The 25086-nt window shown below is 59.3% G+C and overlaps 1 protein-coding gene across 4 annotated transcripts; it reads right to left on the bottom strand.

The window, feature by feature from the left end:
• Positions 1-46: 46 nt before the first annotated feature.
• On the bottom strand, positions 47-19449 carry PDLIM2 (PDZ and LIM domain 2). 4 transcript variants are annotated; one of them, XM_077805704.1, is made up of 10 exons: positions 19340-19449; positions 15708-15852; positions 12499-12650; positions 8849-8918; positions 8335-8528; positions 8081-8165; positions 4070-4209; positions 2268-2413; positions 1903-2020; positions 47-900 (listed from the first exon to the last, which is right to left on the bottom strand). In XM_077805704.1, the coding sequence occupies exons 2-10, from the start codon at positions 15798-15800 to the stop codon at positions 702-704; spliced, it is 1197 nt and encodes a 398-aa protein (XP_077661830.1). In that variant the 5' UTR covers positions 15801-15852; positions 19340-19449; the 3' UTR covers positions 47-701. The 4 variants fall into 4 exon arrangements, with proteins under 4 accessions (XP_077661830.1, XP_077661832.1, XP_077661829.1 ...); XM_077805706.1 differs by having other exon boundaries at positions 15708-15840; positions 19340-19404; XM_077805703.1 differs by lacking the exon at positions 19340-19449 and adding an exon at positions 16718-16815.
• Between the last annotated feature and the right edge of the window lie 5637 nt (positions 19450-25086).

Below are 25086 nucleotides of genomic sequence, written 5' to 3'. Positions count from 1 at the left end.
TACCTTAGAGAAGCTTTACAAAGTCAGTGTACAAAGCTGTGCCAAACCCATTCCCCCCTGCAAGGCCCCCAGTACCAAAGTGTGTGAGCGCCACCCCTCCCTCCCCACTGCACCCAGACGCGCACACAGCTCCTGGCAGTGATCGTGAGAAAGAGGGGATACAGCCGTCCTACAGCGCGTCTCTGTGTCCTGGAGGTGCCCTGGTGAGAGGTACGGGGCTGGCAGCCCTGGAGTCTGAACCCTCTGCTCACTGAGCAGGACGAAGACAGGGCAAGCATCTCCCACAGCTGGGCACCCCTTAGGCCAGACTCCTTTTAAGAAACAGGCTGAGAACCAAACAAGCTCATTTCTGCAGCTGGACAACCACCAGCTGGGACTGTCTGAGCAGAGGGAGCTGGATTCCAACTGGTGACCTAGAGGCAAAAGACCACTCTTTGTCCCATTCCCACCCCCTACCCTATACCTAGCAGGCTCCCTCATTGGTCTCTCTCAATTGGCCACAGGCAACAAGAGCAGCGAAGCCGATGGGCTGGGGAGCAGCGGGAGCAAGGGCCTGGCAGCCAATCGAGGGAGGCTGAAAGCAGGACACATCAGTGAGATTCCCAGCGTGGGAGGTGGCGTTTGTGCTTGGCGGAAGCCCCGGGAAGTGTGTGTGGGGGGCAGATCCAGGGAGCCCCAGGCCCCATGCTCTCGGGGGCAACTCAGGACTTGGAGGAGATGCCCGTGGCAGCAGCAGCGGCCTCCCCGGGGCCCTGGTAGCGCTGGCGGGCATGCTTCTCGCAGTACAGCTCCTCGCCCACCCAGAAGTGGCCCCGCATCTTGAGGTTGAGGCCACAGTCGGCACAGACGTAGCAGGCAGGGTGACGGTAGCGGCTCTCCTGGATCCTCACTGCCTGGGTCCTGCGGGAGACAGCATAGACGCGGTCAGCTGGGAGGGAGAGCTGGCCAACAGCGTCCCAGCTCTCCAGACGCCACTGCCCCCAGGCTCCCCCTTCATATCCCAACAGGGTCAGCTCCGCCTTCCATTCTCCCAAGCTACGGCCAAGCCCTTCAAGCAACGGGTTCCTGCCTGCTCTGTGGGGACATCCCTAAGACCCAGGCACCTTCCTCTGAACTCCAGCCTAAGGCTGCTCACCATGGCATCACTCCAGGCATCCGGAGCAGCTCTCATTGCTTCAGTAACCAGCCGAGAGCAAGAGTAGCCCGGAAGCCTTTTTGTGCACACAGAGTGAGATGCACAGAGGAGGGTGACCACGTGTGCACCTGAGCCTCGTCCCGAGGGGTTAAGGCAGCCAAGCCCCATGCCTAGCCACGCTTCACCGAGCAAAGGGGCAGTAAAGGCACACGGACTCCAGCTGCCAGGTCTGTGGGTCTGAACTGCCCCAGAGCCCGGAGAAGGATGGATCCCCAGCTCCAATGCTGCAGACATTCGTGAAGCCTTCCCAGATGGGGGAAAGTGAGGCACAGACCGTGACCAGGACTTGCAAAGGGCGTCGGTGGCAGAGGCGGGGATAGAATCCAGGAGATTGACTCCCAGCCCCTGCACTCTCATCGCTATACCAGCGCATCAGCCTTCTGTATTCTGCCAAAGCCATTCTGCGCCCCCATCTAGCAATATGGGAGGGGCAGGCTGCTCCCCACCTGGACTGCTCCCCTTGGCCAGGAATTGAACCCAGGAGTCTGGACTGTGAGCACCAGGCTGACACCATCTCCTGCCACATGGAGATGAGACCTTGCTTGCGGGAACTGGCACTGGGGGCTGGAAGGACAAGACAGCCCAGGCTTGCTTCGAGTTTCCGACTGGGCCCTCCCCCGCAGAAATCCTGGGATAAATGGAGCCGTCAGCCCAAAAGGAGGTTGAGGGTCTCCAGAGCCTCCCTCCCCCGCATAAGCCACACTCACGTGATGCCGGTGCCACACTTCTCACACGTGTGCAGCTTCTGGACCCCGGCCACGGAGCTGGTGACTGGCTTGTGGGAGCTGGGGGACAGCTGGCTGGGAAAGGGGGTCGCGGTGCCCACTGAAAAGGAGAGCAAGGGAGACATTAGGATCCAGGATGCACTCCCATGTCCACAGAGCCTCCCCCCCCCACCCCACTGCCCTGGACCCCAGAGACTAATCCCCTTCACCCTGACCCTTCCATCCATGCACAACCCCAGACCCTGGAGACTATTACACCCCTGCCCTTGTCCTGGCCCCTCTGCTCTCCTCTTCTGGATTCCTGCCCACTCCCTTCTCCGCCCCAGTTCCCTCTGGCCTCTGCTCACCTCCCCCGTCAGTCTCCAGAGCCACTTGGAGCAGGCGGAAGGTGTTGGACTGCCGTGGAGCGGCCCGGATCTCGCGGTTCTCCTGCATCATTTTGTAGACCTCAGAGTCCTCCTCCAAGCGCCGCATGGCCGGCTCCAAGTCCAGGCTGCAGAGAGAGCAGGCCCTGGTGTATAGCAGCCCCGCTGAAGAACACAGAGCTCCTAGCCATGTCCAGCCCCAGGCATCCAGCCCCAAGCTGTGGGGTGGGGAGCAAGATCCCGGCCAACCAGCCCTGCTAACCACCCACTGCGCGCAGCTACCCACCTGGAAGCCTCGGTGCTCCAGAAAGGAGCAGGGGGCTCATCCCATCCCAACACACGGGGAATTTAAGGTCCCCTCACCTGCCAAAGCTGCAAGCGAATCCCCTTTGTGCCAAGGCAGCAGCAGCCTGGCCGCGGGCAGGGTGTTCAGACAATCCAACCCCCTCAGCGTACCAGCTTGGGAACCCAGAGGTGACTGCTAACCCCCTAATCCCAAGAGGCCCCTGGGGCCACGGCCTCCCATCCCTAGGGAGGAACTGGCAGGATCCCCCTCCCCCCTTGACCTCAGCCAGGATGAGACACCTGCAACTCCCATCCCAAGGGAGGAGGGACCCCGGCAGCTGAGCTGCACTGACCGAGCCAACTCCTCAACCCAGGTGCAGACAACTCTGTGCCCATCACCCCGTCCCACCCGAGGCCTTCGGGGGGGGTGCCTTTCTAGCCCACGCCTCTGCACTTCCTCCATGAGGGAGCCCGGGGCCACACCCCAGCCGGCACCCTGCATCCCATACACATGGCCAGCTCCCCCGGGGCTGGGAACTGGTAATTCACCCCCCTCCCCAAATACCTACCCCCGGGCCCTGCCAAGGGGGCGAGCCTGCTGCCCCTTCGGTCTCTCTGCAGGCCCAGTCTCCAGCTCTCTGTGCTGACAAGGTACTGACACTCCCTGGCCAGGGTGACGCCCAGGCCTGCCCTGCTCCTTCCCACGCACACCTGCGTCAGCCAAGTTAACCCTTGCATGGCGCCCTGGGCTGGGGCCTGGGATCTCTGGGCAGGGATTTCCCAGCAGACCAGAGGGCTTCCCTGACCCCACAACTCCCCTCTCAGCCAGGGGCCCGTTCTCTCCAAAGGTGCCCCGCCCCACTCTCAGCTACTCCAGTGCTCGGCTCCTTTCACCACCTCCCGCCCCCAGCCTGCGCAGGGCCTTGGCAGAGCTCAGCGGAGCAGCAGGGGGTGCCGTGGGTCAGGACAGAGGTGCTTTGGCAGGGCTGTGGGACTAGAATAGCAAGGGGTGCGGGGCAGTAGGAACAGGACGCTCTGGTGAAGAGCCTCAGTCCCAGCCTGCCCCCCACAACCCAAACCAGACCCAGTCTCCCCAGGCTATGCACCCCCAAACTGACCCCCACAGCCTCACCCTCAATCTCCCAGCTCAGGTGAGACCCAAAGAGACCCCTCTCTGGAGCCAGATCCCGCAATGTGCCTCAGTCTCGAGCTACAGCCCCCTCCCTGCCCCGCTGAGGCGATTCACCTCAACCTGAGCCGCCCCCCCCCCCCCCCACACACACACTTCACTCTCCAAATCAGTTCAGGGCTGGCACGGCTCTGCCAATGCCCCTTCGCCCCAAATGGCAGCATCCTGCAGGCCCTCTTGATAGCCTGGCTTATGTCTCACTTCCCCTGGAGCCTTGTGGGTCACAGACTGTTTCCCCGCAGCATCCTTTGCTCTGGGCTGGATCACACCACCCTCCCTGCCCAGGACCCAGCTGGCGAGCAAGGCTTACCTGTTGCGGGGGCTGTACGAGGGTGAGGCCCTGCCCGGGACCCCCCCCATCTCCCAAGGGCCGAGAGGGGATGGTGTGCGGTTGATCAGAGGCAGAGCTGCAACCGGAGAGCTGCTTGGGTGGCAGAAGCTGCCCCGCTCCTGAGACAGGAGAGAGAGGAGGAGGGAGCGTGAGGAGCCAGACCCTGACTGAGGCTGTAGAGCCAGACAGCCACGCCAGCCGGGGGTTGCAGAACGCGGGGGGCTCAGCCCTCCCAAGCCAGAGCTCTGCTCGCTGGGCCACGGCACCCGTCCCGATGCCTTAGCAAGGGACAAGTGGAGCTGTGGATACTAGCAAGCCGGATGCCGCAGGGCAGGGATGCTTTGTGCAGACACTCATCAGGTCCACCCCATTTTCACCCCGCAGGATACAAGAGCGCGGCTCTTTCACGTTCACCCAGGGCTGCACTGCATGCTCCGGCCACTAGAGGACGCCCCTGACCCACAGTCCAGACATCTCCTCCCAGCTGCCGGAGCGTTTCCCAGCGGAACAAAGGGGACCCCTCAGACAGGCGGCTCCTGGCTGGGGAGACACACACGGCTATGCTCTCCCTGTCCCGCATGGCCCTGGCCCAAGATGCAGGGCCGGTTTCCTGGGTGCCCATGGCGGGGGCATGAGCAGTGCAGAGAGGGCTCTGCTTGCTGGGGGAAGTGGGCAATGGGTGGATCTGGGAGAGGCAGATGCCCCGTCAGCTTGCAGGGGAGATGGAGGCTCTGCTCTAGGGGCTAGGGCTCCAGCATCCTGGCACCATGCGGTGAGCTGCACATGCTCATTCCACCCCAGGGCAAGCAAAGGATGCTCTGGGTAGTGACACCCTCTTGGAGCAGGCCCTGGAAGGGGTCCCTGGCCACCCCCACCAAGCCAGTGCCAAGGCCAGCCAGACCCGGCCCCCTCCATGGGGAGCGGAGGGGAACGTGGCCAGCACAGCGCCCCTCCCAGCTTGCTCCCCACTCCCGCCAGAGCCCTGGCTCCTTTCTGCAAGGACCAGCCAGGTACGCAGCACCAGGCAGACATGCCCCTCTCCTCCCTGTCACGGTGCTGCCCAGCACCCTATCTGCCAGGGCTGTGCCCCTGCTCAGCATGCCTATTTCTGGGTCAGCTCTGGCCAAATCCAGGAGACACGCGCTCCCGCCCCCCGAAAAGCCTGTTATTTTTAGCCTGTCTGCTGCTAGCACAGAAACGCTCCTCCAGCGGCATCTGCTCCTGTTTAGCGGCCCTGGAGCCACAAGAAAGGCAAAACCCCAGATAAGTGGAAGCAAATGTTTCTGGGAGAAAGACTCGACAGAGCACACCCCACAAGCCAGCAGAGCCCAGCTGCTCAGCCTTCCCTGCAAGGAGGAAAGTAGAGGGGTCTGTTCCCCTTCCCCAGGGGCAGGGGATCTGGCTGGCTCAGATCTCGGCAAGGAGCCAAGCACAGAGCCCACGAGCATGTACCTGTGCCATGTGCATAGCAACTTCCCTGGCTCCAGAGCAGCAGCCCTGATCAATCCCTTAGAGACTCTCCCTGCAGTTCCGCCTGAACTTTAAGCATCCCTCCTCCCATCAGCGACACTCCAGCTCCCACAACGCAGCAAGGTTCGGCCATATCAACGTGCCGCACGCCAGGCCCTGCAGCTAACTCGAGCAAACGTCCCAAAGACAGACCCTTGGGGGGGGTGTCATCAGGTGGGGGAGGGAATCAAGAGACAGGCAGGTTGGGGGGATGGTCTCGCCTCTGGGGCCCTGGATGCACTGTTTGCTGCTAGGAAGGGCTGATTAGCTGCCTCTGAGCCACGTGGCTCAGGAAAAGCATCCCAGCCCATCTCCCGCCCAGTGGGGTCACATCTCCCCATCTCCGATCCCACCCGCAGGGCCCCAGCTCTGGTGTGGCCTGCAGGCAGGGAGGAGCTCACCAGGGCCCAGAGACCAAAGCAAATAAATGCTGGGAAGGAATGAGAGAACAAACAAGCAGGGGAAGCCAAGGGCCTGCCGGGGCTGAGCCCACTGCCAGCTGGAACAGGCCATGCTCCAGGGCCACCGCGCTTCCCAATTTGGGCTTGAAAAATATCCCCAGCCCCAAGAAAATAAAGGGAACTAGGGTGGGGAGGGAGCGGGCCCTCAGAGCCAGTGGCTGCCACGGAGCCGGAGCCAGGAGGAAGCAGCAGCAGCGCCCAGTAGAAACACGCTGGAGAGGACGGGAGCCAAGAAAATGCCAGTGGGTGTCAAGTGGGGTGCGCTAGGATGTGGCTCCGGGCCCTACGCCACCGGAGCGCACAGAACAGGTCCCCACGGGAAAGGGAAACGGGAAAGTTATGGGAGAGTCCAGGAGCCAGACCCCCTGGTGGACCACAGGCTTCCCAGCACCTCACCCCTGGGTGTAGGTCTGGCTAGAAAGTCGACTGGGGGCTTGCACTGCAGCCGGCCTGGGCCACACTGCCCATGCACCTCCGGGATAGGGAAGGACGTACCCGGAGCCAGGAGCGAGCAGCAGGGAACGGAGCCCACCGCCCCCGGGGGATGCAGCCCCTTGGAGCCGGGCTCTGCTGAGCGCCGGCAGGACGGGTACCCGGGGCTCGTGGCTCAGGCGCTGGGCTGCAGCTCACCGGCCCTGAACTCCCTGGACCTGTACCTGTAGCACCAGTGGGGCCTGGCTATCAGCAGGCAGAGAACACGCACCCAGGGCTGGGGTTGGGGCCCTGGGGCAGGCAGTATCCAGCTTTGAACAGAGACTGAACAGCGCCCCCTCTCCCCCCCGCCCTGAGAGGCAATGGAGCAAGCGGCTCCTCCAGGGAAGAGCAGAAGCTCCCAGGACCCACCACGTGTCTTTGTGGAGGCAGCCTCCCCTGCCAGCGTCCCTGCCTTGCATGCCCACGGGACAGCAGCAGCATCTCCCCAAACTGGTTTTCCCTCCCCAGCCCTGAGCCGTTGCCTCGGAGACGCCAGGTAGAAACAGGCAAACATCCTCCGCCAGGTGCTCTGCTGCCTGCGGGGACAGAGTGGGAGGCTACAGTCGGGCAGCCGGCTGCTTTAGTAACGGGGCCCAGCGCACAGCCTCCCGGGGGCAACACGGAGGCCAAAGCCCTCACTCTGCCAGGAGGGTCCCTCCGGGGCAGGGCAGGAACATGGAGGCGGCGGGCAAAGCTGGATGGACCAAAAGAGGACAGTCACAGCGCCAAGGGATGATGTGAACACCCCGACCCCCTCCGGCAGTAAAATCCCCTCCTGTTGCCACAATGGAGCTCTTCCCCAATCCTACAAATACACCTGCACCCAGACCCAGCACTGGGAGGGGAAGGGGCAAATGCCCCAAGGAAAAATATCCCAGGAGAGGGGGGTTCAGAGACAGGCTCTGGGAGACTGAATGGGGCCTAGGGAGAGGTGGCAAAGAGCTGGTGCAGATGGACAGGCCGCGAGTAGGACAGGGGAGGCAGTGGCCCTCCCCTGGAGCTCCCCAGTCAGTGACACCGAAGGGAAGCATGGTTCAGATTGCTGCACAATGGGTGGTTAGCCTGTGGGACTCGCTGCCACAAGATATCGCTGGGGCCAAGAGCTCAGAAGGACTGCGAAGACAGACTGGACTTTGCTAGGGTGAGACTGTCCAGTTACCCCACCTGACAAAGAAGGGACAGCCAGCGACAGGAATTGCCAGCTGGGCCTCTGGCGCCCCGCTCCCCCTTGACAGCGTAAGCCCTGCGTTCAGAGACGAAGCATCCCAAACCCTGGGGGGTGGGAATTGGAGGAGCTTGTGTCATTGGCCCCACACAGGGCATCACAAGGCTTCCTGCAGCGGCCCAGGTAGGGGAAAGAGACAACGTAACTCAGACTCTCCCCCACAGACATACCTCCGCCCCAGCACAATGCCAGGTCCCCAGGGTACGAGGCCAACACCTGCCCCCTGCAGCATCACACCCCAGCTTGATGTGGGGGGGATCCCCCCCCAACACAGAACGCTGTGCAGCTGGGATGCTGTTACCCCAGCGCCCTCCTGCTCACCTGTCTGCTGCCTGAACGCTGGTGCCCATAGGGTGAGGGGGAGCGATCCTCAAAGACACTGGGAGAACTGGCCAGAGACTGGAAGCTGAAAGGGGGAGAAAAGTCTATGGGAAACCCATTCACAGGGGGATCAAAAAAAGGTCAGCTGTATCCCACCGCCTCCACCCTGCCAGCCCCCCACATCTGGGCCATTCAAACCCAGATGCGTGGCACACCCACCCCACCCCCAACCTCTCCCTGGCTCTGGGCCTTACCTGCGGCTGCTCACCACCATCTCCACTCTGCCCTCGGAGGGCAGGCTGGGCCTCTGGGGGCTGTAAGGGCTGCCAGGCCGGTACCCGGGTGACGAGGATGAGAAGGGGCTGCCGGGCCGGGGGCTGAGGGATGCCGGGCTGGAGTAGGAGGACCTCACCGAGCCCTGGCTGTCATCCCTGGTTCGCACAACATCCTGGGGAAAGATACCGTCAGCCAAGCGGGCAGGGGGATGGAACCACCCCACACGCCAGTCAGGATGGCCCGGCTCCCCATCGCTCCCCCTTCTTTGGGGTTGAGCGGGAAGGACCCTTGTATGGGGAGAGGCCTTGGGGTGGGCAAAGGCAGCCATGCCCTGAAATCAGGGCCCAGGACCATTAACAGGCACAGCATCCCCTTCCCCCCACCCCAAGGGCAGGGCTTGGAGCCAAGACATGGGACTCCCGCTGCCAGGTGGTGCTGGATGTTTCCACTCTCCCCAGGGTTTGGGGAAGGACCTGGTGGGGAGGGTCTCACCTGGAACCTCATGGCCAACATCTCTGGGGAGCTCTCACCATTGGTCTGGCCGGGAAAGAACAATGGGGACCTGAGTGCAATGGAAAAAGAGAGGAGATGGAGGGAGAGAGAGAGACTGGCCTGACTGGCCCCCATTCCACCTTTGGGGCCTTGGGATGACAACCGGGACCAGAGGAGGCAGCTGGCTAGTTACCCCCTCTTGTGCCCTGCCCTGAGGCCATGTTCCTCGGCATACTGTGTCTGATAGCCTGCAGTAATTACCCTCCCCTTGGGAAAGCAGAGGAAGGATAAGTTGGGGGTGCAGGCCTGGGACACAGGAGACCCAAGGTTTACTCCCTGCTCCGCCACAGACTCTGCACCCTTGGGCAAGACCCCTAGCCCCTCAGTCCCCATCTGTCCAATGGGGTAACATTAATAACCCACCATCTTGTTTATTTGGCTGGTAAGAAACAGCCCATTCTGCAGTGAGCTATCTACGAACAGCACCTGGAGCAACGGGGCCCTGATTTCAGCGGGGGCCTCGAGGTGCTACCGTAACGCCTCCCCGTCAGTGAGGAAGAACTCAGTTCACCCCAGAGGCTTCGCTCCCCTCAGCACCCTCCCTATCCAGGCACAGTTGGAAGGACAAAGGGTTAAGAGGACTTCTTCCACCCCTACTCCTGGTCCCAGCCCGGATGTGCTGGATGCGGCACCAGCCCCGGAGGCCAGGCGGCGGGAGGAGGGGAATACAGGGCTACTTTATATTCTCTCCCCCTCTCAACAGGAACCCGCTGGGGGCTTTGATGTAGCCAGGAGCTGGAATTCATGAAGGGCAGTTAAATGGAGGGGTACAAGTTGGACCATAGGAACGCAACGTGATGGTGGGAGACGAGAGGAGTCCTGCCCCCACATCCCATATTCCCGAGAGCAGAGGGGCAGGAGGCTGGAAGGGTCTCTCGAGTTCTGAAGCCCAGGCCCAGCCCCAGCCCCAAAGGGGACAGAATATAGGGACCAGCACTCCACGGTCCACGTGGGGTTAGCCCCAGCCAGCGGGACACAGAGCAGACTGCGGCTGTCTGCTTGCCTCCCAGGCTCCTAGCCAGACATCCCTGTGACAAGAGCGTGCCTTTGGGGGCAGCTCCCACTGCCAGACACAGGCAGACATGCCCAGTGGCAGCAAAAAGGGACACTGCTTGTGTAAGTTGGGGGAAGGTACGCAGGTGGGGCACTGTTCTCCCCTGTACTACAGCAGAGGCCATGAGATGAAGGGCCAGAGGGGAAGGGCCAGCAGCCAGGGGACAGAGAGGCGTGGCTCCCCACCCTGGGGACCCAGCGGGAGCACAGGGACAGCAGGCTGGCTCTCGGGGCAGGCGGGGAAGGGAAGGAGATGAGCCGAAGGGCCCGGAATGAGCGGAATGCTGTCTCCTGAGCCGCTCCGGCTGGGTTTGTGGGTTTTGGGCCACTTCCAAGATACCATGAGGGTTTCCCACCCTTCATCAGGACATGCTGCACGTCCCAGTCAGCTGGAGAGGGGGAGAGGACGCAGCACTGAGCAGAGAGGCAGCCAGGAGAGATAGACTACTAAGGGAGCTGGCGAGAGAAAGGGGCTTCTCGCGTGTGGGAGGGGTCTCTTGGGCAGGCAGCTCCCCAGGAGCTCGTGCACCAGCAATGGTGAAACTAGGCTGCACACACCTGTGCAAGCGTGACTGCATGGAAGCTTGTGCGCACATGCATTTGAGCGTGCAACTGCTGGGGGGGGATGCGAGCGAGCATCCAGGCTACGCGACCTGCTGCAAGAGCAGCTGATCAGGGCAGGGCGGGGGCTCAGCCCTGGATTTTGCCTGGCGCTCCCAGGCATGTCCTTACCCTACAGTGCAACGCCTGGGGCAGCAGGCCAGGCAGATACCTTTGCCAAACAATCCCTTGCGAATGCCGCAGATGGCAGGGGAGGGCAAGAGGAAGCCGTGAGTCAGGCTGGCAAGTGGCCGCACCCGGGTCAGCAGTGAGGTATTTATAGGATGCACCCATCACCTCCCCCCCGCAAAGACGGTTGCACATTCTGGACAGTCAGAGTCATCAGGAGACAGTGCAAAGAAAGTTTCCACCTCCCCAGTGGGGCAGGACCCAGCTACACAGGCTTAGCCTGAGCCACCCAGCTTGCCAAGCCACGTACCAGCACAGCTAGCTCCCAGGGGCCACTCGCTGGCTCCAGTGCACCTATCAGGGGAAAGACAGAGCCCGGCCTCCGCTTCCTCTGGGGTCTGGCTCAGACTGTAAGAGTCGCACATGCAGCCAGCTCATCTGGGCCAAGCAGGTGAATCAGGGCGGGTAGTGGAGAGCCAGCCCCAGGGCTGACTGGATTGACAGACCTGCCACGCAGGGTCCCTCTCCTGCAGCCTGGCCATCTGGGGGGGAGGGGAGGGGGTCGTGTCCAGCTCCACAGCCCAGAGGATAACAGCCCCCAAGGCAGCTTCCGCTGACTGGGGCCTGCCCCATGCTGCAAGGGGCTGTCACAGGACACCCCTGACCTGCCCCTCCCAGAGGGCAGAGGCTCACTGGAACCCGTCAGACCTGGGCTGCAGGGCGGTAGCTGCCAAAGCTGCCTGGTCCACCGTGTGCACAGCGGGCTAGTTTCCAGAAGCAGCCTAAAGGCCCCCGAGGCCAACAGCAGAGATGGCGCCTCCCGAAGCAGGGAGGAACAGACACGCTGTGCCTGGTACAGCCGAACTCCAGCCCTGCCCCGCCCGCCGTCTGAGCCACAGCTCCATACCCAGCATGCCCCTGCCTCAGAAGCACAGCACAGCTGATCCCCTCTCCCTGCCCCAGAGCCACCCACAGCAGAGCATGCCCACCCCCCATAGCATGCCACAGCCCCCCGCCCCCACCCAGGAGCCACAGCCCCATGCCCAGCATGCCTCCCAGCCGCCAGAGCTGCAGCATCAAGCCTGGCACGGCACCTCAGAGCAGTGGTCCCCAGGGCGTAGCAAAGAGACTAAGGCAAGACCCCTCTGTAGTCCAGCCTTGTATCCCTCATACAGGCCTCGGATCTCTCTTGTACGTCTCTGCTCCATGTAAACCAAGGGGGTTGGAGCTCAGCCTTTGCCCATGCTTCCACCGCGGAGGGGCAGAGGGGAATAACCCTCATCCCTTGCTCCACATCCTGTCCATGCAGGAGGTGTAGACATTTACCAAGGAGCAGTACAGGGCTGAGCCCTGGTAATGGCATATTGTATTAGGATGTAAATAGTGCTTTACCGATTGGTTAACTAACCCCCAGCCCTCCGGGAGAGAGGTAGGAATCATTATCCCCCACTGCACAGCAGGGGAAACTGAGGCACAGAGCAGGGCAGTAACTTGCCCAAGGCTAGCCAATGAGTCAGTGGCAGAACTAGGAAGAGAACCCAGGAGTTATGAATCCCAGCTCTACCCTGTAGGCCTTGCTGCTGTGATGAAAAGGGCCCGGGATGGATCCTGATGGAGTGATTGCGAGTTTGAACTTGCAGGACTCCAGATTTCTGACACAGACCCCTGACGCCCCACCCAGACGCTGCAGCGCTCCCACAGCACAGGGGGACTGGGGGGGAATAGTGAAGCCAGGCCCCCCGAGCAGATCCCTGCCCTGATGAGGAAGAGGGAACAGTACAGTGTGGACGCGGGCAGGTGGATCTCACCTGTCCACTTGAAGCTGGAGCCGGCCGGAGCTCTGCTTGATCTTGTTCTGCGCCTCCACATTGAGCATGTTGGCCGTGCTGTCGCCATTGATGGAGACGATGACGTCACCAGGTCGGAGGTCCCCTGCAGCGGCCTTACCGCTCTCCATCACCTGCACGGCCAGGGGGCGGGGGAGAACACCCAGGCATTACTGCAGAGAAACAAACCGCCCTGGGGGAGGCAGAGTGCCGGCGGCAGAGACCTGCCAGCCACCTCCAGCATACCATGGCACAGGAGACATGGCCACCCTCGCCCAGGTGGATCGCCAGCACCTTGGCCCAAGGAGCGGCGAGAGGGGAGGCGGAGATAAGCAGGGGGCCCTTCCCAAGCTGCTCTGAACAGAAGAGACACTAGCCCAATCTTAGCCCTGCCTGGGGCTTGCCTTTACGGCCACCTACCACCATGACACCAGCTTCAGCTTTTTCCCAAGCTAGGCTTCTCTGTGGGATCTCTTCCAGCCCAGCCTCCAGCCCTGCCCATAGCTGGCCAGAACACACTAGCTGTAACACAGGGTAACTCTGCAGTGAGGATGAGCCCAAAGGGATGGCCAAACCCTGCGATTTCGCCACCCGCCCCTGGCCCAGAGGAGCCCTACATTCCACTCAGGGGCCTAGAGCTTTCTCTCCCAGACATCCTACCTCGACTTGGAGGGGTGGGGGCGGGGAAGAAAACCATCCCTGACCTGGAAATCAGACAGCATCCAAATACCCTACAGCCCTGGGGAAGCGGCTGTCAAAATGGGGCCACAGTGTAGGGAGTAGACCTGGGGCAGAGGACACTGCTACTCAGCTGAGTTTCCAAGTGGTGAGACTCCCCAGACACCCCTCTCCCACCCCCCACACTACATGCCTTACTCTCTGCACAGTGTTCAGCAAAGCTGGGCAATATTTCCTCTTATCCCCCTCCAACACTGTGCAGTCCCATGCATGATGTATTGCTCACTATCCCAATCCTGCTCTGAGTCCAGAATTATTCATTTCCTCGTGGGCTTCTTCTACAGTGCTCTCATTGCAGTCTTCATTCTCTGCAAACATGAATTAACAAATTCACAGAGCCCAGGAGGCGAGGGGGTGGTATTACCCCCCCCCCCAGCTTATAGGTGCAAAAACTAGGCACAAAGTTTAAAGCCAAAATTGCCAACTAATTTTGCGTGTCCAATTTGAGACGCCTGGCATCTGATATTTCAGCATACTTAGCAACACGTAGCATGTTTCTGCTCACGGCCCAGCTCCCAGCTGACTTCAAGCAATGCTGGGAGTGCTCAGCACTTCTGCTTATCTGGTCTCAAGTCAGGCACCCAGAAAATGAGGAACACGTAATTATTGACTATCTGTCAAACAAATGTCCGGTTTAAGTGACTTTCCCAGCATCACGCAGGAACTCTGTGGCAAGAGGCAGGGATAGAATCCAGTTCTCCAGGACAGCGTTCGCTCACCTTACCTAGGAGACCATCCTTTCTCTTCCTGAAGCCCCTTGCCTCATTCACGACACACCTGCCAACCTCTGCGGCAAATTCCATTCTCAGAAACGGCTGAACCGTTTTAGCTGAAACTTTCCAGAAAAGTTCAGCCCGAGACAGCCAGTCAGCCTGGACGATATCAGCCCGAAGGCTTAAAGTTTGGCTTTGGAAAAATAGGGCTTAGAATGAGAAACATCCAGCAATCTTAACTGTAGGCCTTGCCACCTGCGCCATCGACAATAAAGTGACATGAATCTAGTGCTGGGGAAAGATGCCAGAGCAACAGCCGCGGGGCACAAAAGCTTCTGAAAATCCACAGTTCAGCACAGCAGGAGTCCTGTCTTGCCAATGTGCCCCAAACCCTGATTCAGAGGGACCACCCCTAAGGCTGGGTGAGGGCGTTGAATCTCTGTGGTCCACTTAGTCCTTGGCCTCTCTGCTGAGGCGGGAAGGGCTCTCGGTCACGGCCAGCTTGCTCACAGGTCCCAGCTGGTGACTTGGAGGCAGAAGGCCCCACCTCCCTGTCCTGATCTCCCCTGACTGAGGCCAGGTTTACAGTGGACACCAAGGCCAAGGCCAGAACAACAACAGAGAGAAACTCCTCTTGGCCATGGGTGAAGTTAGAGCTCGTTGTTTTTCTCTGCACACGTGCACCGCGGGGGCTTCTAGCCTGTTCCCACAGAGCAGGATTCCTCAAGGACGGTAAACAGGATCTGCTCCCAGGTCCCTTGGCACCGCGCCCACTCAGCAGGGAGCTGGCTTCCTCTGCAGCCCCTGCCCTTTGCCGACGGGAGAGCAAGTGGCTCTGGCACAGGGGGACGGAGAAGACAGCAAGCCAGCGGAAAGACGCGCGACAGCCAGCCAGATTATACAAGGGAGCCATGGGGAAACCCACAGGGAGCTCACCCCAGGATCAAGCCCGCCAGACCCCACACCGACGGGGAGCTGGAACCACTGACTGGGCTCTCGCCTTTCAGATCCCCACAGGAACGCACCTGCAGCATCCTGCTGGGGAACAGCCTCCCACTCTCTGTGGGTTCTTTACCTCACCTCCTGGACTGGCTGCTCTTCACCTGGGGCTCCATGAGCCACTGCAGCTTGCCCAGCACATGCCACTTAGCAGGGAGAGCCATAACTCCGGGCATTCCACTGGCTTCCCGGCTCCCGTTTCGGCAGCTACTTCCAGAACACAAAGCCCTGGGCAGCTGGGGGCCTGGCTGCCACTCTCTCTGCACACCACCAGCCAAGATCCCTTCGCGGAGATCCCAGACGCGCCCTCAGGCAGCTCCCAGACTAGGCTTTGGAAGGTGTTCGCTAACACTCCTTAGCCTAGCCTGGACAAGGCAGTGTGCCTTGACATGGGTTTAACTGGGCATGGCACATCCTCAGGGGAGCCTCGCTTGGACTCGGCCAGTTTAACACGCTGCACAAGGCTGTTAACCCGGGTTGTCTCGCCTGGGATTTGGAAGTGTTCGCTAAATCCTCAGAGCTGCAGCCAAGCAAGCCACTCTTCTTGCCAGCCCATCAAAACCTATTCACCTCCAGATCATGGGCAACGCTCACCTTCTCATCCAAGGCACTTGTGCAAGGGATTCAGTGGCAGGGCCAAGATCAGAACCCAGGAGTCCTGGCTCCCAGTGCCCCTCTGTTCCAGTGCCTAGAGCACACTCCAGCACAAGCAGGCAAATCCCAGCATGTGGATGCTCCTACCTTGGACACAATGATAGGCTTCCTGAAGTCCCTTCCTCCCGTGATACGGAAGCCCCAGGGGGCCGGGCCGGTCAGATTCACCGTCATTGACATGACGAGTCCAGCGGCAGCAGGATGGGCAGTGTGGCAGCACCTGGAGGAGGATCTGAAAATGGAATAAAACCAGCGTATCAGGGCTGGGGGCAAGGAAATTCAGGGAGCAGCAAGGCACAAGCTGAACCCAGCAGCATGAGCACTTTAGGCTGTTGTGGAGTCCAGGGTTGAGAGAGAAAGATCCTTTCTTGCCTCGGCCAAAGCAGGTAGTGGCAGAACCGGCAACAGAACCCAGGAGTCCTGGTTCCAGTCCCACTGCTCTAAGCCACTAGATCCCACTCCCCTTCCAGAGGTAGAAATGGAACCAGGAGTCCTGACTCCCACCCCCTCACAGCACTAAGCATTATATCCCCCTCCCCTCCCAGAGCCAGGAACAAAACTTAGGATTCCTGACTCCTAGTCCCATTCCTCCAATCCTGAAATCAAAGCTAGAAGGGCTTCCCAGCAGTAACCGGGGCCCTCACCCTGGGTCGTCCCAGCGCTGCCCTCTCTCGCAGGCAATCGGCGCGCTACGTTCATTCGCCTGGCGGCTCTTTCCTTCCGGAGAGGGCAGCTGCGAGACACAGAGAAGTGTCTTGCACTGTCACAGGTTGGCGCAAACAGCCTCTGCCTTCCCGTTGCAGGCCTGACACCAGCCAATAAGGCCAACGGTTTCCTTTCCTAACCACAAGCAGCTGGGGCGGATGGAGGGGGCTCCAGGCAAAGAAATACACTGTGGGCACAGGCTGCTGGCTCCCAGGGCCTGCTCCAGCACTGCCCAGCCCAACCGGAAAAGGCACAGAGAACAGGGACGCTCTAGCTTCACCCTGCAGAGGGATCAGGCACGCTGGGGAAGGCACTGACTCTGGATGGTGCCAGCATTAACCCAGCATTGCAGGTGGTCAATCAGTCTCGTTCTGAGGCTGCCCCCTACACACCTTGAGGCCCTTTTGCGATCCAGAAAATGGGTGCACTGGCAGAGCTGTCGGCAGGTAAACATGACACCAGTGGGGTGAGCCAGCATGCTATGGAGATGGGGGGCGAGCAATCACACGCAGCAGGGCTTGGGGCGGACAAGGGGACCAAGCCAGGTTCAGCTAAGAAACCTGCTGGGACCCAGACATAGCCAGGGTCCAGAGAGCAGTGAACCTAGGGCAGGGGAGCCAAGGGAGAGCAGTGCCAGGCCTGGGGGAGCTGGCTCGGAGAGGTGGCAGAATGGATAGCAAGGATGGTGCTGCGGGCAAGGCAGTGAGGATTGGGGGGCGGGAGAAGAGCTGGTCAAGAGTGCGTGTTGGAGAGGAGAGGGCCATGGGACTGGCAAGAGGCAGATGGCTACCGTGCAATGGCAGAAGATCTCTTAAACTTGAGCAGAAGGGAGATGGTGGGAGCAGAGACAGAGCAGCTGTCAGTATTGAGGGGCAGAAGAGGTCTTGGCAGGTTACTGCTGCAGGCCTGAGCCAAGCAGGCCCCCCCAGCGCCCTGCTCTGGCAGGAAGCGGAGACAAGACAATGCAGGAAGTTTGCAGCCACAGGTTTGAGTCATTTGTTCCTGTGGCTCAGAAGAAGCTTTTCTGCTCCCCGAGCCCGCCCCGGAGAGGATGCTGAGCTGACACCTTCATGTGCCGACACCGCCCCCCACCAAGGCGGGCTGTGGTGGTTTGGGGTGGGAAGAGACCGTCTTGGTGGGACGGCACAACAGCCCAGGGCTCTCAGTGAGGCAGCTCGGGGGGGCCACCCCAAGGAACACATGAAGAGTCGGATCCGGGCAGCATCATGGCGGGGGGGGGGGGGAGGGGAGGCCCAGTTCAGCCCATTTGGTGCTGTTCGCATCCCAGCCCACTTTGCACGTCCCCTTCTGACTGAGGAAGGAAGAAAGGCCCCTGTCCCCTCCAGCACCCGAAGGACCAATCTGCCCGGCGTTGTTCCTAACCCACGAGGACAGCCCCACTGCACAGCCCCGTGGATGACCCGATGCTCCGCTCCCCCACATCTGAGCGGCTGGAGTCAATAGGTCAGACACAGCCCCGAGCGCTCCTGATCCCTGCACCACACGCAGGCCCCCTCCCCGGGGAGGTTAGATTCACATGCAGCTTGGCGGAGGGGGAGGAAGCAGGGCTAGCGGCCGGCTGGCCCCGACACCTCTTCTATAACCGTCAGGGAAACATCTTAAAAATCCCAGGCACACAAAGAGGGGCTTGAGAAACCGCTGGGAAGAATTTCCTGTGCTTGGCTCTGCCGCGCCAGTAGGAAGCGCCTCCCCGCAAACACACACACACCAGATACAGACATGCCCTGTGCCTGGCAATCCTCTCTGGACTCCAGCAGGGCCCCCATGAGTGGGGGTGGGAGAAGGGCTGAAACCATACCCCACCCAGCAGCAGGGTAGACCTGTGTGCCTTTGAGTGCCCACGCAGCCATCCCAGAGGCTGGATGGGGGGCACAGGGAGCCCCTTTGCTTGTGACACTCGGAACCAGATGGGACAAAGCACTAGAAAGGGTCCCCTCTTGGCATCCAACATCTCTGACTTGCCTCACACCTGTAAGCTCACCAGTGACTGGCGTGTACCCAGAGGCCAGCGCTGCCCACAGCGTGAGAGGCACGGTGTTGGATGACGGGCAGAGAGCTGCCTTCAGAGGGGAACGATTCACATGGGGGAGCCCTGTGGCTCGTGCGTTACGTGGGCAGCACCCCAGAGGGAGAGATTGCTCCCGGGTGCATGACACCTTGGCATCAGTACTCAGGCTGGATTAGCTCCCTGCAGGGCAATTGGAGGGGTGGCAACAGGAGGCCGGGGCAGCAGGGAACGGGGCTGTCTTTGAATAAAGAGCCGGGGCAAAGCTTGATCAGCCAAGGGGGCACGCGAGCACCCTGTTAGCAAGCAGGGGCAATGGGGAGAGGAGGAGCCAGGCCTCCTGCAGCCGAGGTGCTCTCAGTCCCCTCCTCCCCCCACATGAGGAGACTGGCTATTTACTAGACAGTCCCAAAATAGCTCCAGCCCCTGCCCTGGCTCCCCACAGCAGCGCAGCCTGTCATTACCCCGCAGCCCTGAAGCCGGAGCGACGCTTCCCAAGTCTGCCGCGCGGCAGGCAGGGATCAGAGTCCGGAGACCGGGCAAGGCTTGAAGCTGCCGGCGGGGCAGGGACGCTCCCAGGGGCCAGAACACTTGCAAGGAGAGGCCAGAGCATCCGCAGCCCCTGCCCCCCACGAGCTGGGCCAAGGGCTCCCTCCTGGGAGCTCCTCTGACCCAAGAGCTGGACGAGAGCCCCCCAGCGTGTGCCCGCAGCCCCTTGCGCGCCCCGGGCGCCCCCACCTCCAGAATCCCAGCGCAGAGGGGGCTGGGGGGGGCAGGGTAGGGTGACCAGAAAGCAGGCGGGGACTTTTTCGGGGAACTCGGGGGTAGAGTTGCATATATAAGGACAAAGTCCCTAATACCCAGACATCCGGTCACCCTAGGGCAGGAGCCAGAGCAGCCCAGGAATCCCAGCCCCCCAGCTGCCCTGGGCTCAGTCGTGCCCCGGGCGGGCTCTCCCTGCACCCCGACAGCAGCCCGGGGCACTTACCTCGGGGCGCCCGGGCGCAGCTGGTGCGGAGCGAGCAGCCCCCGCCCGCGGGCTCCCAGCCCAGCCGCTCTCGGCCCGGCGAGCAGACGGCCCGGCCCGCGGTGTCCTTCGCGGGGGCGGCCCGGCGCTAGCAGCCTCCTCCCGCCCCGTGGCCAGGGGCCGCCCGCTCGGCTAATGAGACAATTGGAGCCGGCCCAGCGGCGCCACCTGGCGGCGCAGCCCCGCCCCTGCCGCCCGGCTGGGACGCCCGCGGTCCCTTGGGTGGATCCCAGGCACAGAGGCTCTCCGGAGCCGGGCAGCGGGGCGCTTGCACACGCCCCAGCAGCTCGCATCCCATTGGCAACAGTGACTCAGGCAACGAGGGCCCCCCATGTCCCCACAGGGCCTGAAGCCTAGAGGTTTGCGGGGACCCAACTCCCACTAACATCCATAAGAACAGCCCTACTGGGTCAGACCAAAGGTGCATCTCGGCCAGGATCCTGTCTCCTGACAGCGGGCAGTGCCAGGTGCACCAGAGGGAATGAACAGAACAGGTCACCATCAAGTGATCCATCCCCTGTCACTCATTCCCAAGAAGCTCCGTGTCATCCCCATTTTACAGATGGGGAAACTGAGGCAGAGAGCAGGAAAGTGACTTGCCTGGGATTACCCAGTAGCCAGGTTAGGAATAGAAGCGAGGTCTCCCAAGTCCCAGTGCAGGGCTCTAGCCACTTGGCCACAATGCCTGCCTGAAGTTAAGCCCCTAACTACCCTTGCCAAGCTGGGCCTAAATCACTCCTACGGGCCTTATTGGAAAGCTCTGGGAGGCAGGTGGGTGTAAGCCCCTCTGCTTCTAAAGGCCCCTCCCCCAGCCGTGCAGGAGGGACCACTGCACCCGGGATCCAAATCAGCGCGGGGGACAACTAAGAAAGAACAGGGTCAGGAGTGAAGGTCAAAGGTGCAAAACTAGGGATCCAGAGGGGGACACCGAGCAGAGAACCCTGGCTCCTGGGGACGGCCCGCAGGTGCCCGTGTGACCTAGCGGCTCTTGGAAACGTGACCCAATGGCAAGAGTGACCAGAGCAGAGAATGACCGTCACACACACACTCCGGCCTCAGCGCCGGAGAGGAACCAAACTCAGCTGAGGAGAGCAGTGAGAACAAGGGGAAGTCATGGGGCCCATCAGGTTGCCTCTGGAAGACAGACAGTCACAGTGGCACCGAGGCACCTGTCTGATGGGGTGGGTGGTTAGCAGCTGGCATGGGCTGCCCAGGGATTCCCCGTCCCCAACAAGAGGATGGACGTCTCTCTCTAAGAGGTTTCAGAGTAACAGCCGTGTTAGTCTGTATTCGCAAAAAGAAAAGGAGTACTTGTGGTTCACATCCAATGAAGTGAGCTGTAGCTCACGAAAGCTCATGCTCAAATAAATTGGTTAGTCTCTAAGGTGCCACAAGTACTCCTTTTCTCTCTAAGAGCTCTGCTCTAGCTCAGGTGGCCGGCTGCAGGCAGGAATCACTGGATGGTATTCTCCGGCCAGCCGGCAGGAGGCAGCTCAGACTGGCTGGTCATGAGAATGGCTCCTGCTGTCTTTACGATCTACGAGGGGGTGCAAGTGGGGGCAGGACAACAGAAAGGAGATTGTATAGGGGCCTCAGAGGCTCACACAATCCTTTCCCCCCTTCCTGTTTCTCCTCTGTAGACACTGTCCCCACACAGGCCTCACAGACCGGCATTCATTACCTTGGAAGAGCCAGCTTGCAACACCAGGGTCACAGGCAATGTTGTCTGTGCTAAGAAACTGTGCCTCGTCTCATTGATAACTGATTGTGTTATTTCTCTCCCCCTTCCTCCCCATTGTAGCTCCTTGCCCCGCATTGGGGTGGTGGCAGGCTGAGGGATGCTCTGTAGGATCTGATACGATTAATTGGCTGTGCGTGCGTGCCATCTACTGGATGGAATCGGAAGTGCTCATCTGTGTGGCATAGGTACTACACTGCTGCCAGCTGATGGAGACTCTCCTTTAGCTCAAGTGGCAGGGGCCTGTGATTTCGAGCAGGGAGAGCTGAGTTCTGTGCATGCTGCTGCTTGCGAAGCTCTGTAGCACACTGCAGAGGGACAGTTTGTTTGGAGGTTTGTTACAATAGCTCAGCGATTCCCTCCTGCTGGCAGCCCCAAGACAACCTAGAGTCCGCAAATCCTGACACCCTCCCGGCACAGCTCCATGGAAATGCAGCCACCTCTAAGGTGGCGGCCTTGCAACACAGCACAGCCGCTGTGTGAGGGGAAATCTCAGCCGAAGGCAAACTCCAGCCTGTCAGGGAAATGCCTTGGACTCTTTAATGGGAAGACAGGGCAGACAGAACCTGGGCTTACAGTTCCACACCTAATAAACGGCCTGGCCCATGGGTTAGCTCCTTCTGATGGGGAACAAAGCGCTCCCAGGATTTGACCCTCTGGCTCTGGGGAATCTCAGTCACCCACCTGCTGGTTGTATCCCAACGCTGTCCCCTCCAGCGCGGGCCCTCAGCAGGTAAATAGCACTGCCCTGTGACTCTATTCTGCAGCCACGCAGTGCAGAAGGACTGATGTGGAACTTGTAATTACAGCCCCTCCTGCCTGGGCGCTGACCTGAGGACCACCCACCCGGATCCCTCCCCCTATACACAGCTACTGGGCCAATGGGCACCCTGTGCACTCCCATTGATTCAGTGGGGTTTCCTGGTGAGTGAATCAGAGCAAAAGGTGGCTGCCAGTGTGTCCAGCCCTGCTCAGACTTTATTCACTGGGGTGCTGGGAGCCTGCCTGGAACCCAGGGCCCCCCTTTCACGTGTATTAAATGGAGGAAGTTTGCAGCCACCCTTGTTCCTAGCGAGGGCCAGCTATGTTCCAGCTGGGGAAACTCAGAGCCTTCTCTCAGTGCCTGGAGATACTACTGTCCAGGAATCCTGCCTGTGGATCCTAGCGCTGCCCCTAGGATGGGTCAGTGTAATGGCCTGTGCGGCCCAAACCGCTGAGACCCCCAGCTGGATCTGCACCCTGTGAGCTCAGGGAGAGGAAGCTCAAGGAGGCCAGGGCTGGAAAGGAGTGGTACAAATATTGGGCCGATTTTGTCCTGGTCCCTGGGTTGAGCCCGGCCCTGTTGAATCACCACCCTTGACAACCAGAGTCATTACAAGAGATTCCAGGGCAGCCATAGGCTGGTCCCGCACAACTGAGGCCGGGAGGCTGCCCTGGATGAGTGTCTGTGAGGGAGCAGCCGGAGGCTCCTGAATCCCATCTGCCCCAGCTCGGAGCAGCCACTTCTCTTGTAACATGTCAGCAGCCCTTTGGTCACTAAATAACCTCCTGGAGCTCACAGAATTGTAGGATTGAAAGAGACCTCAAGAGGTCATCCAGTCCAGTGCCCTGAAGTCAGGACAGGACTAAGTATTATCTAGACCATCTGTAACCCTCAAAAGACATGTGGGGAGATAATATTTGTGTTTTTACATATGTATGAGTAGGGTCGCCAATGTAATCAACAGTCCCTATCTATGCTGTATTCTAATAATTCAGAGGTCAAAAGAACATCCTAGCATTTAAATGAATTGTAAACATGGGATATCGGTATTCGTCTCTCTTTGAAATGTATAGCAAATAATCTGTGAATGGTGGAGGAACAAGCAAATTGCCTTATGTTAATTCTATAGATAAGTACCGGTGATGGACCTCCTCCAAAGTCATCCTAATTAACTTTTGAACTCCCACCTTGTCAAAAGACATGTAATTATATAAAAAGAAAAGGAGGACTTGTGGCACCTTAGAGACTAACCAATTTATTTGAGCATAAGCTTTCGTGAGCTACAGCTCACTTCATGCTCAAATAAATTGGTTAGTCTCTAAGGTGCCACAAGTACTCCTTTTCTTTTTGCGAATACAGACTAACACGGCTGTTACTCTGAAACCTGTAATTATATAAAAGATCCTTGGGTCCTGATTCTGTCAGCTTAGGCTTCATCGGGGGAAATTTGAGTCGCAAGACTGGGGTCCCAGTTATGCTGGTATGCCCTGAATATGAGATTTGGACGTTGGACTATAACCTATGAACTATTTCTGAAAGAACTCTTTGCAACTACAAAGCTCACCATCTCTGCTACAAGAAAAGGAGGACTTGTGGCACCTTAGAGACTAACCAATTTATTTGAGCATAAGCTTTCATGAGCTACAGCTCACTTCATCGGATGCTCAAATAAATTGGTTAGTCTCTAAGGTGCCACACATACTCCTTTTCTTTTTGCGAATACAGACTAACACGGCTGTAACTCTGAAACATCTCTGCTACGAATCTGAACCTCAATGAATTGAACTCATGTCTGTATGTATACTGATCTTTTAACCATACTCTCTCTTGTTTTTTAATAAAGTTTAGTTTCGTTAATAAGAATTGCATGAGGCGCATATTTGGGTAAGATCTGAAACATTTGTTAACCTGGGAGGTGACATGTCCGATCCTTTGGGACTGGGAGAACCTTTTCTTTTATATGATGAAATAAGATTTACAGAAATTTTCATCATATTTGATGTGGGTGTGACGAAGTGGGACTGTTCTTAATGTTTCCTCTGAATAGTGTGGGGGTGCCTCAGTTTCCCCTAGGCAGTTCTTAAGTATCTAGGTAGTGGGGTAAGGGTGTATGATCATTGCAGAGCCCTAGAGGGCAGGTGTGTGCAGGGCTCTGGACACAGAGAATGGCCAACACCCTGTTTCCTGGCAACTGATGGCCTGGGCCCTTCCCCCCTGCAAGGTGAGAGCTAAAGGGTTGGAGAACAAAGGAATCAGGTGACCTCCTGGCCTGGGGAAAGGAACAAAGCCCAGGGGAGGAGGGGCTGGAGGGAGTTTCAGTTTGGGGCTGGCTGGAGACATGGAGTGAAGGGCAGACGTGGTTGTCTGGCTCACTGCCTAAAATGGACCCAGCTGAGGGGTCCTGTTCTCTGCACCTACAAGCTCTGTGTTAGACCATGTTCCTGTCGTCTAATAAACCTCTGTTTTACTGGCTGGCTGAGAGTCACGTCTGACTGCGAAGTTGGGGTGCAGGACCCTCTGGCTTCCCCAGGAGCCCCACCTGAGCGGACTCGCTGTGGGAAGCGCACGGAGGGGCAGAGGATGCTGAATGCTCCAAGGTCAGACCCAGGAAGGTGGAAGCTGTGTCCTGAAGACAGGCTGCTCACAGGAAGGCAACCACCCCAGAATCCTGACTGGCTTCACGGGGAGCAGTTCCAAAGCATCGCCCAGGGACTCCGTGACAGTGGGTACCTGGATGGAGGCCTGAGGTTGGATCATTTTAAGGGAACTATGTTGTCTGGACTTCTGAGTAACCAGTGAGGTAATAAAGAAGCTGTTTTATCTAGCTTGGTAAATCTAAGTATGGGAATGTACACCAGCTTTATGGGGTCTGTCTGCCCCATTCTTTGCAGTTCACCCTAATTGAGTGACCATAGCTAGCTCCCCACTAGGACCCCAGTCACACCATCCCTGACGGGTGTTTGTCTAACCTGCTCTTAAAAATCTCCAATAACGGAGATTCCGCAACCTCCCTGGGCAATTTATTCCAGTGCTTAACCCCCCTGACAGTTAAGAAGTTTTTCCTAATGTCCAACCTAAACCACCCTGGCTGCAGTTTAAGCCCATTGCTTCTTGTCCTATCCTCAGAGGACAAGGAGAACAATTTTTCTCCCTCCTCTTTGTAACACCCTTTTATGTATTCATGCTTGGCCTGAGCAGGTCCGAAGG

Source organism: Eretmochelys imbricata, chromosome 26, assembly GCF_965152235.1.
Source record: "Eretmochelys imbricata isolate rEreImb1 chromosome 26, rEreImb1.hap1, whole genome shotgun sequence".
In the NCBI taxonomy this organism is placed as follows: domain Eukaryota; kingdom Metazoa; phylum Chordata; order Testudines; family Cheloniidae; genus Eretmochelys; species Eretmochelys imbricata.
The sequence above is the reverse complement of the archived record's forward strand: the minus strand, read 5'-3'. Positions and strand labels throughout refer to the sequence as shown.

Excerpts from the sequence above, each read along its gene's own strand:
- PDLIM2 (XM_077805703.1), bottom strand. The coding sequence starts at position 16,803 with ATGCTGGCTCACCCCACTGGTGTCATGTTTACCTGCCGACAGCTCTGC. Across the intron at positions 12,651-15,707 it reads AGCCTATCATTGTGTCCAAG|GTGATGGAGAGCGGTAAGGC; the intron begins GTAGGAGCATCC and ends CTGGCCGTGCAG. Across the intron at positions 2,414-4,069 it reads TCGTACAGCCCCCGCAACAG|CCTGGACTTGGAGCCGGCCA; the intron begins GTAAGCCTTGCT and ends CTCTCTCTGCAG.